This window comes from Rhipicephalus microplus, chromosome 3 (genome assembly GCF_043290135.1).
Source record: "Rhipicephalus microplus isolate Deutch F79 chromosome 3, USDA_Rmic, whole genome shotgun sequence".
Lineage (NCBI taxonomy): Eukaryota > Metazoa > Arthropoda > Arachnida > Ixodida > Ixodidae > Rhipicephalus > Rhipicephalus microplus.
The window spans coordinates 79,458,217-79,477,134 of NC_134702.1; the positions used below are offsets into that span (position 1 = coordinate 79,458,217).

Consider the following 18,918-nt stretch of genomic DNA (forward strand, 5'->3'; position numbering starts at 1 on the left):
TTTGCTCCTAATCATCAGGAGTTTTCACCAAGAATTGCTCTGTTTCTTTGTTCATTAGGTTCATTATGTTAAAGGAATACTGAACAAAAATTTTTAAAAACTAACAAAGCTCTGAAATTCAACTCGGAAAATGCCACTGTTCCGATAAACGGAGTTTATTTTTTGTATTTTTGAACTGTTGGTTGTATTTTTGATGGATTGTGAGCGCACAACATAGTTTGACGTCACTACTCGCAAGCGCGAGCAGTGACGTCAAACTCACCCAGCGCATGCAGGATGCACGTGTTCTTGTCCTCCCTTTCCTTTTCTCTAGCTGTCCTTTCACTCCACTCCTTCACTTCCACAAAAGCGCTAGCGCCTTGCCCCAGCCAGAAGCATTGTTCGCTGCTGTTCATACCGGTTTGGGAACCGCAGTAGAAGATGAGCGAGTCAAGGGACGCGGGCGATGGCTAGCATTGTTGGCTTGCCAGTTTTCAGTGAGCTTGACGTCACACAACGTCACATGCTCTAGTTAATGGCCCTGCCGCTAGCTTCGACAGTTTGTGAAAAACACAATAAATTCATTATTTTCCCATAGTTTCTGCTTAAAATGAAGGTTGTCTCTATCAATTTGAGGATTCAATCTATCAATTTGGCTGAAAATATTGGCTGCGAAAATTTTGTTCAGTAAGTATTCTTTTAAGCAATGTGGATCCACGCAACAATATCTTCATTCACGTCCACACTGGAACGTTACAGTAGTGCTGCAGTGCTGTTGTTGCACCAGTCCACTCACCCAAAACACTACTATCACAGCTGCTCAGGAACGCAAGCATCGTCATCATCATTTCATTTTAATTATTTCTATACTCCCATTACCCTTCTGGTCTTCTTCCTCTACTGCTCCTTGTTACCACTACAAGTGTGCACTTGAACAATCCATTGACCTACCTGGACAGCCTGCTGGAATTGCTGAGGAGGCATTCGCGGAGGCATGCCCTGACGCTGCTGCATCTGCTGAATGAGCACCTGCTGCTGCGGATGCCTCAGCAGCTGTGCGCCTCCTGGCTGGCCACCTCCAGGAGATTGCTGCGCCTGTGCCTGCTGCTGCTGTGCCTGCTGGAGGTTTTGCATAGGTTGCTGCTGACCGGCGTGCACTGCCTGCTGGAATTGCTGCATGGTGAGGGGCCTCTGCTGCTGCTGTTGCTGCCTTTGCAGATTCTGCATCAGAATTTGCTGCTGCTGGGGCGTCAGGTGACGCATCTGCAGCTGCCGCTGGCGTATCTGCATTATCTGCTGCGGCGTCAGCTGCAAACCGCCCTGATGGGGCCATGGCTGCCGTGGTGGGAGGAGCGAGAAAAAATAGATTAGTTCTGTGGTTGGTCACCCCACAGCACACAATACAATTCAGGCACACAGCAGTACGAGATTCTGGATTCATTACAACTGCCTCGGGTCCCTTATCATACACCTATATCTAAGTGAGCATTTTAAACTGACTTTTCGTGAGTGCACCCATTTTAATTATTTATGAAACCCCGGTCCTCCAAGCGACACTAAACCACCTGGACAACCACCTTACCAAGAGAAGAAATCTTAGATCACTAGCCTATGTAGTCTTCAGCGCAAGCCACTCTGCTGAGGGAAATGTTGTGGTTCTTGCAACATACCGGACTGTATGACGAATTCCGGCTTTACACTGACAATTTTTGTGTGTACAATCAGGACTTGGTTTTGTAGCTCACTGTCATCAAAGGCTCTTCTTTTTCATTCCCCTTCCCAAGTACAGAATAGCAAACGAGAGACTTCCACTGGTTAACCTCCCTGCATTTTCTTTAATGTTTTCTCTCCCTTTAAATTTGCCCAAGTGGAAATGCGATTGAGCTAAGCAGTAAAACAGCATGGCTGCTTGTATACCGCGGCATGGCAGGCAAAAAGTGAAGAAAATGTACTTCTTCAAGCATGTCATTGATGACTGAAAGTGATTCGATCAAAGATTTCTACAGTCATCATAAACGCACTTCATAAGCTTGTGGCACTGTTCAGTACGCAACAAAACAGTCAATGAAAACTCTTTAAACTGTATCTATATTCCACACTAATAATAGTCATTAGTCTGGTCCATGCTATGTTTCCTCATAACTGTGAGCTCACTACTGCTTCCCCGTCAAGAATGTCATGTCACCGTGGTAACGCATATTTCCTTTGTTACCTGGACAGACTGGGCATGCAGGGTTAAAAATAGGGAAGCAGACAGAATAAATGGCGATTATTGTTGCAAGACAATCACATTCACGAAAGAATTTAAGGCACTTTTGGAGGATGTTTCGGCAGACACAGAATAAGGTAGCACCGGTTAGGCCTAAAACCAAAGGTACATGCAACTGAGGATGGCAGCCCATCCCAAGACGTTAGCTGCACTATGTTGATCGGACTCGTGATGGTGTACGCTGCCGAGGCTGCGGACCACAGAAGTAGGATGTACAGGTCCTCCGTTCACCTATATATTTCCTCACGCAACAAAATGAGTTTAGCTCATGTCTACTTGAGAGTGAAGTGCAATATTGCATAAATTACTTGCACCATGCAGTTAAAGCTGTGGTTCATAGAATTGCGATGATCCATGACAGGTAAATGTGGGAGGCTGTTACAACTTTAAAGCCGAAATATACAGCACATTTACGATGCTATAAGTCTGCCAACAAGTAATCTGCGCCACATGAACTGTAAGAAACATTAAACTTGCACATTTGCACGAAATTATCTGAATAAATAACCTCAAAATACCCACCACAGAGGTCTAATCGTTATGGTGCATGACTGCTGAACCAAAGGTAGTGGGATCGAATCCTAAATTTCGATGGAGACAGAATACTTGAGGCCTATGTGCTTAGATATAGGTGCCCGTTAAGAACCCTAGGCGTTCAAAATTTTAAAAGCTCTTCGCTACAGCATCCATCACAGTCATTTCATAGTTTTGATATATAAAACCCCTGCAAATTTTAATATTTCTGAACATAACTTCACTCCACAGACTAAATTGTTTTCAGTTTTTTTAAAACAGAAACAGCTTTTTTTTTTCAACACTAGACACTTGTTTCAAGGTCTTATGCAAATGCCTCTTTTCACTTTTAAATTATTTTACACTAATTTTTATTTACAGCAAGCCAAATCACCAATTATCACACAAGTCCATCCCCAGTCATCATAGTTTTGAAGGTTGGTTGTAATACCGTCTAAAGTGATAAACTATACAAGGATTACAAGCATGCCATGAAAACGAAAGCCTGTAAGTTTTCTGTAAAATAGTTAGGTACTATTAGCATGTGGCACAGAATGCCTTGTTTTGCGTAAACACAAGAATTTTCTGTACAGGGAGTGAAACAGGAAAGCAAGCATTGCCAGTTTCTATGGCTACTAGTACATTTCTTTGCTCATCACTTGCTGCAGGCATCCAGGGCTGTACCAGAAACTTTTTTCGGGGGGTGTTGATTAGTAGAACAGTTAAATTTGGCAACTGGTGGTCGATGCGAAAGCGTGTAACTACTTTAGTATTGCCCAAAAAGTTCAAGCAAGAAAAGAAAATATTATGAGGGGGAGGTGTCAGAACCACCCCGACTCCCCCAGAGTTACGGACCAGCAGCCGCTTGTCTCCAGCAACCAATTTGTTATTGTAGCAACTACTAAAATGGCTCATTCGAAAGCATGAAGTCTAATTTAATGCTCCAAAGCTCACCCAATGACTTGTAACAGCAGCTGCCTTCATGTTTATTTTATTTCAAACAACACAACTGGAAAATACTATTTGGTAGATGGAGACATATCTCCCCTCTGTGTGCACACACACCTCAAGAAACTAAGACATGCAGCTTTCCTTGTCTGAGCAAGTTTTTCAAGTTTGGGCAACACCAACAGGGCTGAGGGCGTAAACAAGCAATTTTATCCACTTGTAGACATAGCAGACAACAGCAGAAGATTCGCATTAACGGAACCTGAATGGACCAGTAAAATATGTTCCATATGACAGCAGTTCTGGTTAACGAGAGATGAATTGATATAAAAAACTATTATACAAGGAGACTCTGTTTCATTTAGGCAGTTATTTAATTTAGAAGACTTTTGTTTATGTACAGAGAGTCCACTGTAATCTTGGAACTTTTTTTCAAAGCTTCTCATCATTTCTCCAAGTAAAAAGCGACCACAACAGCGGTACCATATTCCAGAAATCGACTGATTATAGTTTTTTAGGTTGCCAATAATAGTGTAGGTGAAAATTTGCCCAACTTCCGTTTCACGAGGCTCAATTTTGCGTGGACTGTAAAGCGTATGCCTATATAGGTGAACCGATGATATGTATTATTTATGTGGTCCAGCTCCCGAAGAATACTAGAAGTGAAAAAATGGCTCGTGCTATGCTTTTCTTACCTGCCGCTGGGTCACGACACCTTGCTGCGATACTACGACAGGCATGCCCGGTGGAAACTGCTGCCTTTGCTGCTGCATCTGCTGGAGTGACTGCTGCTTCTGTTGCATCAGCTGCATCTGAGTGACAGGGCGAACCACAGTGCCATCGGCTCGCACCATGGTACCATCCGGCCGCACCATGGCACTGCCCGGGGGCTGCTGCTGTTGTTGTTGTTGTTGTTGTTGTTGCTGCTGCTGCTGCTGTTGTAGTTGTTGCTGCTGCTGCTGTTGTTGCTGCTGTTGTTGCTGCAGCAAGAGCTGCTGTTTGTTTATGGTCATAATGCTGATTCCTTGATTGTTTGCCAGAGATACCTTAACATCACCGCTTGATGATGATACGTTGACCATGCGGGTCGGAAACTGAGAGGTCGGTACCATGTGCTGCTGCTGTTGAAGCTGCTGTTGGAGTTGCTGCTGCTGAGACAGTTGTTGCTGCTGAGGCATTTGTTGTTGCTGTGACATTTGTTGTTGCTGTGACATTTGCTGTTGTTGGGACATTTGCTGCTGTTGCTGGGACATTTGCTGCTGTTGTTGAGGCATCTGTTGCTGCTGTGCCATTTGCTGCTGCTGAGCCATTTGCTGCTGTTGTTGCTGAGATACATGCTGTTGCTGCTGTTGAAACTGCTGCTGCTGCTGCTGCTGCTGCTGTAACTGATGCTGCAACTGTTGCTGGTTCTGCTGTTGTGAAACCTGGAGCTGTGCAAGATGTTGCTGAAGATGCTGCTGCTGCTGCGAGGAGGGCGGTTGCATCAAGTGTTGCTGAATCTGCTGAATCTGCTGCTGCTGCAACGTCAAAGCCTGCTGCTGGGACACTGACAACTGTTGCTGCGTGACAGGTACCATCCCGAACTGCTGCTGCTGCTGTTGCTGCGCACGGAAGCTCATAAAACCTTGCTGCTGCGGGAGGGAAGCAGCGGTGCTCGTCATGGGAGGCGTAGGCACTGGCGGAGGGGTCGGTGGCTTTGGCGGCGTAGGGGGCTTCGGTGGTACTAACAGCCGAGGGTGGTAACGTGTCTCGTCACAGGGCGCTTTGTTCTTCACGGAGTCTGCGATCCAGTCGGGAGTCACAATTTTCAGCTGTGGGCCACCAGCAGCCATGGCCTTCTGATATTTTACCTGTTTTGATAAGAAGAAAACAACAATGAAATTTTACAAGGATGCTCAGTATAAGGTGAAGTTCAGTTTATTATTATTCATTTAAAATAGAAAACTTTATGGTTAGTAACATGCAGACAAGGGTCCCAAAGTCGAGCGACTGCACCAGGACCCTTGGTTTCTCAGATTCAGATGTGTACCAAGCCACTAACTTTATGTACGCAGCATGTCCTTTTAGTTGTTTCGTTGAAGAACTACCGAATCAAAACTTTTTAGATTGTATAAGAGGGTAGGACCACGCTGTGTAGAACGAGAGCAACCCTGCCCAACATTTTATATTTGAAATCGACGTGAATCAACCCCAAAATGCTCACAAGTGGGTTGTTACAATTTTCTATCTAGGACGTCACTAAATAAATGCTATGTTTCAGGCAAGTCTGTGTATATGTGTGACACAAGAAAACAGCACGAATTAACATGAACAAAGGAATAAAATACATGCACCTGCACCGGTATGCATCGACCCTCCGTTGCCCACATGAGGTTGCACCGATTTCCACCATTAACATAAATGGAAGTGTGAATTGCCTTCAAGCATGAACCGTATGAGCAAAAGCACGACATAAAATTGGCTTAGAGTAGACGTGCCTATGGCATACTCGCATCATAAATGCGAGACTCACTCAGAGATCTTAGAAACTAGTCAATCGAACAATTTATGAATGATAGTTACCATACTGGAGTAATATGAGCCTTCAATCTAGATCATAATTTTGCTTTCAGATTCCAACTCTGAAATCCTGCTTAATTCGGAGAGTTTCTGCAGTCCCATATTTTGCAATGTCAGTATGACTGGATAATTTGACGCAGCAGACAGCGCCAGTCTGGTTCGTTCAAAAACTTTGGTTGCTATGTGCTAATACCCAATTTCACTTCAAATTCGTAATGACGACGGCCCTTAGGAGCCACAAGCCAATGCAATGTAGCAATACTAATGAGCGACAGGTGAAGCACCCCAGCTTCGCTGCTGCCAGTGAAAAAAGAAAAAAAAAAGAAAAAGGCAATCTTGTGGTCAGCTGGAATATGTGCGTGCAGAAAAGGAGGCATGCTTCACTGCAACACATTAGGGACACCTGGCCAGCATGTAGCATTCTTGTCATAACATCAACGTCAGTGACCTTCAGTTAACTAGGTTTTACTGTACCATACGTGATTGGCACTATGGGAAGCAACCCAGCAGTGTCTCATGAGCAAGTGAAATCGATTGAAAATGGGGCATTAAAAAGATTCCTTTTTTTCAAAACACTTCAGCGTACCCCTTCTGCTTTGGTGGCCACAAGGTGTGTACAAGTCTTGTCCAGGACTGCTCGGAACTTGCCACCGTGAAAGGTCACCAGGGCCCACACATTTTTCATGTCCTCGACCGAGAGCTGCAAAAATAAAACCAATTAAAGCAAAAGAGCAACTCCACAAATTCTTTTTGAAAGCATACGCATAGATATACAACCACGTTAAGCAAAGGGATTTAAAACGAGAACAAGTCACAGAATGTCTGCTGACGCTGCTGTGGTAAGGTTTAGCTGCTGCAATGCGGTAGTAGATATAAATCAAATTCTAGCAAACTACATTAGAATCTACACAGCTCATGCGAAAGCTGTCTAAAAATTTATACTTCGATTTACGATTTATAGCCTGTGTGACAAATTTTTCACTTAGACCCCGCACTTGGGCCATATCAATGAGGAGATCGCTGCTATTAAATTACGACTCATTTTTTTTTTCTTTCATTTGTTCTACACATGCTGCTTGAACATGTGTACATATGTAAATGCCAACAAAACAAGAGCAACAAACTTACCTGGGACGGGCAGACGACTGTGTTTGAAAAAATCTGGTTCTTGTGAGGAGAAAATGCTTCCAGACTGCAGAACGAGGTCAAGGTTCTTCAACATCACAGAGTAGCCATTTCTTTTCACATCTAGTATGTGGTATAACAGGCAACGCAGACAATTTTAACAAAATATTAATACACCAGCACTACGAGACAAGACATAAACAAAATAAAAATCCCAATTTCGATTAAAGTGCGTGTTTGTTTGAACAAATAGAGAAACTAACAGCTTGCGAATCTTACTTCTATTTTTCACAGCTTTCAGTTGTCATGTCAGGAAAGTTTTCTTTTAATTTCCTCTTGCTGAGACTTTACAACTGGTTTGAACTGCTCTGCTCAACATCAGTGCTATGGGACACCTTGGCACAGAACCCCAACATTAATGAACATAGTGGCGACACTGCTTTTGTATGCAGCACATTTCGCTGTGATGCAATGTTATACCTGAGTCACATCGAGCACTGCTGATCGCAATTAGACCTGACCTTGATCAAACTCGAAAGTGATAGACTCTTTTCTGCAGCCTCTGTTGGGAGACCGATCGTGTTCCAAAAATTTGATTTGGGTCAGGCCAGACTGCGAAGTGACCGTTTCATACCGGTGTCTCTTCGAAGATGGAGTACACTGGTGCTAAGAAAGTATGCATAGCGATGAGGAAAGACCAGCTGATGCACAGATATAGATAGGTGAAGCCTGCTCAACGATGCCCAAATAAGTAGCAAATAGTCTAAGAGTGAATGATTACGTTACAAAGACCTTTTTCCCATGATAATGAAACTCTAAATGGCCTCACAGAGAGCAATTAGCAACTGCCTTGAAGATGCACAATTGAGCATAAGATACATTAGAATTACAGTGGGATAACTAGAGAATATTGCACAGAAGACAATCAATGTAAGCTAATAAAATCTCCTGTCCTTATAAACACTGAACGGTTGCATTGTGTATGCAATATATGTTGGGCAAATGACATGTGGTGCACTTATGTTTATGGCGCACTCCAATAGTGATTTTGGTAATATTTTGTACGACTAACACAAACTACTTACTGACGCGAAGGAACAGAAACAAGAGAAACAGCACACTTAATGCGGGCCGGCTGTTCTAATTTTAACTTCGTTTTCCTCTTTGTCGCGCTAGCTGAGCCCGCGCCAGTGCCCGAGCTCCGCGCTTGCTTCAATTACACTCGGACATGCTGCAAGTATGTCGTTCTGTCGGCAATGTCTCATCTGTAGCAGTCATGGGCACATAGTCGTCATCTGTAGCAATCATATCTGGTGGTCTGCACTGGCTGTTCCTCGGTGGTCGATCTTTTTAGTGTTGCCGCCGGTCTGGATGTTCTTGCAAAGAGAACTCTGGAGAGCGGCTTTGGCTGTGCCGCTGAGGTCAATTTTGTGACGGTCAGGTGTGTGGTGAAAGCAGCTTGTTTAGCTCAACTGACGGAGATTCTGGGGGACGACATTGGCTTTGTCGCGGTGATAGACCTGGGCTACGAAGCGATGCCGCGTCGTGGAGAAAGGGGGGCACGTGGCGCACCAAGTGGAGGATGCCAGACAAGCATCCGAGTAGGCAACCGGGTCGTTATGCTTTCCGGGTGTGTGTTCCCGACCTGTTTCTTGCGGCTGTGAGGCTGCTTTTTGATTTTCGTGGCCACAATACCCAGTAGACAGAGGCCTGTCGTGGCAGCGTTTTGGTGGGTGCCCGTTGTCAAAATGCCCTCTTCTTTTTTTTTTTTGTAGCCTGTACCACAAGGTGATCGAGAAGACATGGAGTAGGTGATTGCTCTATCTGAGGAAGCGGCTCCAGTCGGTCGGCGAGGACGGCAGTGGAAGAGAGGAGTTCTTCCGGTGCCTGTACTGGAGACATGCCAAGCACGACAGGAGGCAGCATCTGTGCGTGTCCATGCGACAGCGAGTCTGGAGCTCGCTCATTTATCTGCTTTGCATGAATAGTGGTCTCGGCCTCCGCTAGCAAAGTTAAAGTTATAGTGTCAGATACAGGTGCACCGATAGAGATGTGCAGTGGAGTGCAGCCCATGCCTTCGACGTCTTTGGTAGAGCAGCCACAGGAGCTATCCGTTGTGAGGCTCGAGGGCACTGACGGGCAATTGAGGGTGCACCACAAGAGCTCGATCTCCAACGGAGGGCACCTAGATCCATCGGCACCCGAATTGTACCATCGATGTCACGTTCCTCGCAGCCCTCGCAAATGTCTTGAGCAAGAGGAAAGGGGTAATCAGCATCGAAAAGTGGCCAAAAGATACTCATCTGCCTTGCACACCACTCGGTCCAGGACTATTGCGTGACCCCTTCGTAGGCATCCCACGCCTTGGCAGCATTTCGAAGGTGGTCGATGGCCACTAGGCATTTGTGATTTTTTTTGGCCAGGTATGAAGGGTGCCGAGCGAACGGACAGTCGAAATCTACTTGAAGACGTCCTGAAAACCATGTAACAACGGCACTGCCCAACCAGCCGGTGATTGTGAGGCGGCAGGCGAGAGCCCAGAGTTCCACAATGACAGGTGGTCGATGTGACAACATAGTGTTATTAGGGCACGTAAGATTTCCCTGCCATTGTCAAATGAGGCACCCGGTGAACCATGGACGTAGTTTGCAGAGTACATGGCCGTCCCAGTGTTCACGGTGGAGGGAATCCACGGCTGAGGACTCGTGGACAGCATTCCTTGTCGTGAACAGGTACAGATGCAGTGGTGTAGAGTTACCGAGGAGCCTCGACGTCATCCCCTAACAGCGGTGGCAGTGGCGGCAGGTGAGCAGACGCTGAGGAGGAGGCCTGGATGCCGTCCTCAAGCTGCACTTACCGCGGCTGCACCTTGGCGGATGCCATGAATGAGAAAACTGGGATGTAAGACTTCCGTCTTCACAGGCTGCGCCATTGTCATGAAGAAAGAGAAACAAGAGACAGCCCCCCTGATGCGGGCTGGCTGTTCTTATTTTAACTTCATTCTCCCCTTTGTGGCGCTAGATGAGCTCGTGCCAGTGCCGATTGCCGTGCTTGCTTCCTTAGATTACATACTTCACTTGTTATTGGTAATTTTCCAGCATTTTATTTTGCAATGCCTCGTGGACCTGTTAAACTATAAACGAGGGAAACGCACAAATCACCTATGAGGGAGGCAATAAATAGTGAATACATAGCAACAATTAACAACACTTGTCTAAGTAAGCAAAAGGCTCACAACTGCTTTTGCTTAATTTGAAAAAAAAAAAAAAAAAAGCAGAAACTGTCTTTTCTCTTTTTTCGTCCCGTTTGGTATTACTGAAAGGTAAGCATTCTTATCTCTGAAACCACACAGACCACATTCTTTAGATTTAGTAACTAATTCAATCCTCAAAGAATCCACATATCGCAGTGTTACTCCCAAGCATTTAGCATGCAACTGCCCTTGAGCTACATGTTTCATAGTCTACAGCTTAGAATCATTGCAGTGAAGATCTGTCCAATATAACACGCAACACGTGGGATTCTCTCACATGCACAGCATATTTAATAATATAACAGAACATTAGTGTTCTTAAATTCCACATGCCCAAGATGTAATTTCAAGGCTGTAAGTAAAAACCACCAACTCCATGCTACGTAGCAAAACTTTTAGCGCAGTTACTAAACTACCACACCACTTGTGCTTTTTAAACTTCTCAGTTTAAATCATCAATCACTCAAAAAATTTTAATATAAAAGCAGTCTGCTTTATTACCAACACCAGCAACATCTACCACAGCAGCAATGAAATTCCACAGCTGAGCTATAGGCCGTGGGTTTGATTTCAAGCTGTTGAAGCCACATTCTGACAGGGCTAGAATGCAAGCACGTTTACACACTGCGACTAGGGAGCATATTAAAAGCCCTGAAAGATCATGATTAATCTGAATACTTCAGCATGACCTCGTTTGGGCAATTTCAGAACATCAAACGTCGCTCTATTTCATCAACCCCACAATGGCACGTTCAGCTGCACTGGTTCTAACAGTTTGTAACAACAACTATATCCCGATAACGGAATTCACAGTTTCGAACCTTTTCAACATTTGCTGCTTGGGTTCATAATAAACCCTGATCACACTACTCGCCAAGGTAAAAATAACACTGCCAACAATGCACCACCAAGAATGCTTTACTAGGAAATTTGGCCTACCAGAGTGGAATATACGCAGCAGGTTATACACAAAAAGAGAGAGAGAGTGTGTGTAGGCTAAGGTTTATGGTGCACAAAAATCCGCTCAACAAGATTACGAGATACCTGAAAGCAAAGATCACTTTTGCATATTGACGGTGAAGCTTCGGGCATGCTTAAATACAGTAAACAAAAAGGATACGGCAGAAGCCTCCCACATTTGAGCGAAAGACGAACCCATGAGCTCTGAAAACGAATAAATTATGCAATTATAAAATCTTACAAACTTCAATTTGAAGTGCTTGTGGAGAGGCGCGACTCGGTATCTCCAGTTTCTCACCGTCGCAACAGGTTTCTCATAAAGATCCTGGGCTTCGGTGATGGTTGAGCTGTCGGGATTGTCGGCGATAACGTAGGTGACGTTGTCCGATAGATAATTTATCAACGTGCCGCCATGCTTGACGAGGAGTCTCTGGAACTAAAGCGTTCATCGAGTTAATAAATGTTTACAAAACCAGAATCTCGAAGCTTTCCCGCGCGCATCGAAAACGGCGCGCAACACGCGCGTGATGCCGTAAAGTAGTGTTTAGAACGATCTCCCGAAGCGCAAGCCTTCGTTCTACGCAGTTCTTGCTTTCGAATTAGCAAAAGAGCCATATAAAGTGGAAATCTCAGATATGCACGAGTAACCTCAATGCATAGACCTCTTTTTTTTCGGCGGTACCTCCACGGCGTCGTATTAAGGCTTGCCTTAATGCGGAATGATGATGGCGTGGATCAGCTCAAATCAACACAAACGTCGTCACTGACAGCAATGTCAGGACGTCATTGTGCTCTCAAGTAGCGTTGGAGAGATTTGACTGCTCCGCAAGTTTCGATGCTGCCAAAGTACGCGACTCATCAACGTTTCAGCTCAGATCGAATAACAACCTCCCCTGATGGCGAGCACGTATATAAAGATGAGGCAAATAACTTCGTTAATTATTACTCGCAGGTTGCAGCCAGCCGCACCTACCTCTTCGTCGTCCTGTAGGTCGTCGGCAAGGCAGAACTTGACTTCCTCGAACAGGAGCGGCTTATGCTCCGATCCATCCGGCGGGCTCATCTTGGGGTCCTAGGGCGAGAGCCCGAGCTTACCACGTTCTAATTAAACGCGGACAGAGGGTGCATAGCTAGCAGGAACGTCCGCGTCCACTTCACGTGTTTACTATTTACCGCAAGGTGTCCATTTCCCGCGTAATCACTCCAGTGTTGCGAGACCAAGATACCGTGCTGCGGCGATCCGCCAACCTCGGCCGTAAATTTACACCAGGAAGCTCGGAGATAAGACCTCAGCGCCTTATCAAAACCCAAATCTTATTTAGACCATTACCAAGCTATTTACATCACCAGCGTCACGGGGAGCATCTTGCGGGACCGTCATCCCATCATCAAAGACGCACAAAAGAGTGGTGAATGTGGAGATTTTGATTGATGGATTGATTGATACGTGGGGTTTAACGACCTAAAGCCACCATATGATTGTGAGAGACGCTGTAGTGGAGGGCTCCGGAAATTTCTTAACGTGCACCCAAATCTGAGCACACGGGCCTACAACATTTCTGCTTCCATCGGAAATGCAGCCGCCGCAGCCGGGATTCGATCCCGCGATCTGCGGGTCAGCAGCCAAGTGCCTTAGCCACTAGACCACCGCGATGGGGCGAATGTGATTTTATAACTGCAGAAAAAAAAACATTTAGGGCTTCTATGTGGCATTCAACCACAAGAATGTTTGGTCTGAAAAGCGCTGCATGATATACCTCTACGTCGTACATTCCATTTCACGTTTATTGGTGCCATTTATTTTTCTTAATTTCTATTACAACTTGCAGAGATTGATAGTCCCTTCGGCTATCGCTACACACAGGACACTTGAAGGCTTATGTTACGTTTTATTTACTGCTGAACCTCATTTCATAATGAACTTCAATGCATTTCATTCTCTTAGTTCATCTTTGCTTCCCTTTAGTTTACTTTTATTGAAATTGACTCACCTTGTGCATTTGATGACCACCTTGAATCACTTGGAATACACTTGCTAGTTTAAATTTATTTCACTTTAATATAATTTTTTTCTTTCTGCCCGAGAAATGTGGGCATGCACTGTATGCGTGACTATGGGTACCACTCAAGCTGTCAATGCTGGATGTCATATTTTTTTACTCGTAAACTATATAAGGCTTTTGCATTGATGATTGACCATTAGTGCCCAATCTCGCATCTTGCCTGCAGATAACAATACAGGTGTGATGATGGTTATTCGAGCAGAGAAGTCGCAAAGAGGTTGCAACAAAAAATGGCTGTACCACAAGTCTGGCAAAGCGGGCACACGCTCTCGCGCAATCAGAGCACGGGGCTTTTTGTTCTCTTCCAAAGGCGCATACGCGTTGGTGCGTATGCTGCACTACAATACCCCCCCCCCCCCCCCGGGGTGAAGAGTAGCCATCCTGGCGACTCAGGGAGTAGGCACAATGAGGGGGTCGTAGTAGGGCTTGAGACTGTCGACGTGCACGGTCTCACGTCCTCGACGGCGCAAATCTGGTGATTGTGTTAGTGACTCGATGATGTAATTCACCGGGGAGGTCGCGTCAATGACACGGTACGGACCATGGTACCGGGCCAGAAGTTTAGAAGACAGGCCAGGAACGTGCGGGGGCACCCAAAGCCACACAAGGGAGGCAGCACGAAATGTAGGAGCTATGTGGTGAACGTCGTCATGTCGAGTCTTTTGTAGACCTTGAGCCTCACTTGTCAGAGACCGAGCCAACTGACGGCAGTCTTCAGCGTATCTGGCGACTTCCGAAAGCGGGGAGCACTCCAATGCATCAGGGCGGTACGGGAGTATAGTGTCGAGTGGGTGAGAAGGTTCGCGGCCGTACAACAGAACGAACGGGGAAAACCCGGTAGTCGCTTGCGTTGCGGTGTTATAAGCGAAGGTAACAAAAGGTAATACAGCGTCCCAGTTAGTGTGGTCGGAGGAGGTGCACATCCGCAACATGTCGCCAAGTGTGCGGTTGAAGGGCTCAGTGAGCCCATTTGTCTGTGGATGGTATGCGGTAGATTTCCGGTGAATGATGTTGCATTCAGCGAGGATAGCTTGAATGACCTCCGACAGGAACACTCGACCCCTATCACTGAGTAATTCCCGCGGAGCACCATGGCGTAGAATGAAGCTGCGGAGAATGAAGAGTGCAACTTTGTGGGCGGTCGCTGCCGGTAGAGCTGCAGTCTCAGCGTAGCGTGTCAGATGATCGACGCCGATAATAATCCATCGGTTTCCAGAGCCACTATATGGGAGGGGGCCATAGAGGTCAATACCCACGCAGTCGAATGGGCGAGCCGGGCACGGGAGCGGCTGTAACATGCCAGTAAGGTGCCGTGGAGGTGTCTTGTTCTGTTGGCAAGTTGTGCAAGACTGAACGTATTTCTGCACAAAGTGATACATTTCTCGCCAGTAATATCGTTGGCGCAGCCTTTCGCAGGTTTTCAGGACAACTGCGTGAGCACTTTGGGGATCTGCATGGAAATTCATGCAGATGTCAGAGCGCATATGAGTTGGGACAGCAAGGAGCCACTTCCGACCACCAGGCATGTAGTTGCGGCGGTACAGAATGTTGTCTCGTAAGGAAAAGTGGGCTGCTTGCCGGCGTAGTGCTCTAGTGGAAGGGGCAGCAGACGGATCGGTAAGGTAGTCGACTAACAAGGCAAGGTATGGGTCTTTACGCTGCTCTGAAAGCATGTCAGTGGTGTCTAGTGGTGACAAGGTGGTAAAAAGGGTTGAAAGAGAAGCCACATCTGGTGTTAATGGCGATCAAGAAAGTGCATCGGCATCCGCATGCTTGCGACCGGAACGATATACGACACGGATGTCGTATTCCTGCAATCGAAGTGCCCAACGGCCCAGGCGTCCGGACGAGTCTTTCAAGGTGGACAGCCAATATAGAGCGTGGTGGTCTGTGATCACGTCGAAAGGACGGCCGTAAAGATAAGGGAGAAACATCGTCAGCGCCCAGATTATGGCCAAACACTCCTTCTCTGTCACGGAGTAATTAAATTCAGCCTTCTTGAGAGCGCGACTTGCATAAGCGACTATGTATTCGGTTTGGGTGCCTTTCCGTTGTGCCAAAACTGCACCAAGACCGACGCCACTTGCATCGGTATGAATTTCTGTGGCAGCAGTGGGGTCGTAGTGGCGAAGAATAGGTGATGTGGTCAGCAGGCGGCGCAGCTGGCGAAATGCGTCGTCACATGCAGGTGAACATGCAGATATACCTTTGCTGTTGGAAAGCAGACTCGTCAGAGGTGCGATGATGGACGCGTAGTTGCACACGAAGCGACGAAAGTAGGAGCAGAGACCAATGAAACTTCTTAGGGCCTTCAGTGATGTGGGAATTGGGAAGTCAGCGACAGCTCCAAGCTTATCGGGATCCGGAAGAACGTCGTCTCCTGTGATGACATGTCCCAAGATGGTTAGTTTTCGTGCTGCGAAGTGGCATTTCTTGGTGTTAAGTTGTAGGCCTGCAAAAGTCAGACACGTTAGGATCTCGCGGAGACGACCAAGATGTGTCGGGAAATCAGCTGAGAAGTGTATACGATGTCATCCAGGTAACACAAGCAAGTTTTCCACTTGTGGGCACGCAAGATGGTATCAATCATGCGCTCAAATGTCGCAGGCGCGTTGCAGAGGCCAAATGGCATAACTTTAAACTCATATAGGCCATCCGGCGTTACAAAGGCGGTTTTAGGGCAATCACATTCAGCCATTGGCACTAGCCAATACCCAGAACGCAGATCCAAGGATGTAAAGTACTTGGAGCCTTGTAAACAGTCAAGAGCATCGTCTATTAGTGGTAGCGGGTAGACATCTTTCTTCGTAATCTTGTTTAAGCGGCGATAGTCCACGCAAAATCGAACCGTGCCATCTTTTTTCTTGACCAAAACCACAGGTGATGACCAAGCGCTTTGAGAACGCTGTACGACTCCACGTTCAAGCATGTCATCTACTTGTTCCGTAATGATGCGGCGCTGTTCGGCAGAAACGCGGTAAGGACGCTGTCGCAGAGGCGAATGTGAGCCGGTGTCAATAGTATGAGTGACAGTCATGATGCGGCCCAAAGCAGGTTCTTGAGAGTCGAAAGAAGAGTGAAACTTGTTAAGGAGAGCAACAAGTTGGCGGCGATGCAAGGGGGGAAGGTCTGCGTCAATAGCATTGTCAAAGGCTAACAAACTTGATGGCTCAGACGCACGAGTGATTGCGGCAATGTGACATGGGGCTTCGTCGGGGAAAATAATATCATCAATATGGTCGACAGGTTGTACATATCCCAAGGTTTCACCACGGAGTAAGCCAATGGGGTAGTTGCAGTGGTTGGTAACCAAGATTACGGTTAAACCAGATGCAATTGTAAGAACGGCAAATGGGAGAACAATGCCCTTGCGTTCACTAAAAACCGGAGATGGCGTGAACACCACCGTGGCGTCAGGTTGCGCTACACATGAAAGGCTAATAGGGACTAAAGCTTCCGGAGGCAAAGTGATGTCGTCATCAGCGATAAGTTTGCAGAGCGGAGGAGAATGGTCGGGCGATGGAAATTCACACATTGGCACAAGGGACACTTCCGCACGGGAACAATCGATGATAGCTTCATGACCTGATAAAAATCCCAACCCAGGATGAGGTCATGAGAGCAAGATGGTAGAACAAAAAATTGCACGATGTACAAAACGTCTTGGATGATGACGCGTGCTGTACACACAGACGAGGGATGAATGCGTTGCGCGCTAGCCGTGGACAGCACCATGCCACAAAGAGATGTGGTCACTTTCTTCAGTTTGCGACAAAATTTTGCATTCATCAGAGAAACGGCAGTCCCAGTATCAATTAACGCTAGTGTGGCGACTCCCTCAACATCAACAACATTTTGCGGCGAAAATGGAGGCCTTGATAATTGCGCTGAAGTTGCAGTTCTTGCCTCTGGAACTGCACTGATTAGTTTCCCTTCTCAGGAGGTGGTCGACGACGCATAGGCGATGGCGATTGGCGACGAGGGCATGGGAAACGACCAGTTGACGGGCGACGATCCGAGTCGGAGCGCCTCTGTTCATATGCAGACGTGGTGGCCTGCTGCGGCGCGTAGGTAGGTGTTCCAAAGGAGGTGTACGCAGGTGTGGAACCGCGGCGGCAGAAGCGTGCAATGTGGCCAGCGATGCCACACGCGAAGCAGATAGGACGGTTGTCATGGGTGCGCCACTCAGATGGACGGAAAAGGCGAGGTGGGGGCCTGTATACCGGAGGCGAGGCCGGAGGAGGTGTAGCCGATAAGGAGACTGGATTCTGTGGCGGCCGGGCGACCACAGCTGCGTAGCCAAGAGGTGAAAGTGGCGCAGATGGTGCGTAGCCGACAGCTGAGAGATTAGATGCTACTGATGTGCATGGGTAAGGGGCCGGCACTGTTGGGAGGACATCGCAAATTTCAGTGCGTATGGCCTGCTGAAGTGTCGAAGGCAGGCTTGTGGTGGGCGCTTCGCTATGCGGCAGCAGGGAGAGCTGTCGGGCGACTTCCTCTCTGATGAAGTCTTTGATCTGGTTGGACAGACTTTCTTGGCGAACGTTGGCACTTGCGAGTGCGACGGCCGAGATCGAATCCGGCGTTGACACACTCTGTCGGGCGATGGAACGCTGACGGCGCAATTCATCAAAGCTCTGGCAGAGGCTTACGAGGATTGCCACCCTGGTCGGGCTTTTCGCTAGCAACATCTGGAATGCGCCATCCTCGATGCCTTTGAGAATCTGCCGAATTTTCTCTTTTTCAGGCACAGATGGATTCACACGCCTGCAGAGGTCGAGCACGTCCTCTATGTAACTAGTAAACGTGTCGCCAGGCTGCTGGGCTCGGTGGCGCATGCGCTGGTCAGCGCGGAGCTTGTGGACCTCTGGTCAGCCGAACGCTTCAGTCACGAGTGTTTTAAAGGAGGACCAGTTGGCGATGGCGGTTTCGCGGTTGGTAAACCAAAGCTTAGCTACGTCTGCCAAGTAAAAGATAACGTAGGCGAGCTTAGAGTCGTTGTCCTACTTGTTGCTGGCGCTTACGCGTTCGTACAAGGAGAGCCAGTCTTCGACATCTTGCTCACCACTGCCGCTGAAGATTGGTGGGTCCCGTTGGCGGGGCGCCGGGGCAGGTAGACGGGGCAGCCGATGGTGCTGGCTGGGCTGGGATGGGCGGTTTGGCGACTGCGTCAGTCATGTTTCGCAGTGGTCTCTCAGCCAACTTGCGATAGCGGAGCTCCAGGTCTGCTTGAGGATCTCAGCAGCCTC

At 47.2% G+C, this 18,918-nt stretch overlaps 1 protein-coding gene across 3 annotated transcripts in view; it reads right to left on the reverse strand.

Moving 5' to 3' along the window:
• Nucleotides 1-12,823, reverse strand: part of LOC119173067 (uncharacterized) — a 63,752-nt gene extending 50,929 nt beyond the window's left edge. For all 3 annotated transcript variants that reach the window (XM_075889879.1, XM_037424153.2, XM_075889878.1), the window contains exons 1-7: nt 12,580-12,823; nt 11,905-12,042; nt 11,767-11,810; nt 7,397-7,460; nt 6,855-6,968; nt 4,405-5,559; nt 931-1,314 (exon numbers count right to left, since the gene is read on the reverse strand). In XM_075889879.1, the coding sequence (XP_075745994.1) occupies nt 931-1,314; nt 4,405-5,559; nt 6,855-6,968; nt 7,397-7,460; nt 11,767-11,810; nt 11,905-12,042; nt 12,580-12,669 (1,989 nt within the window). In that variant the 5' untranslated portion in view covers nt 12,670-12,823. The remainder of the gene's footprint in view (nt 1-930; nt 1,315-4,404; nt 5,560-6,854; nt 6,969-7,396; nt 7,461-11,766; nt 11,811-11,904; nt 12,043-12,579) is intronic.
• Nucleotides 12,824-18,918: the final 6,095 nt, after the last annotated feature.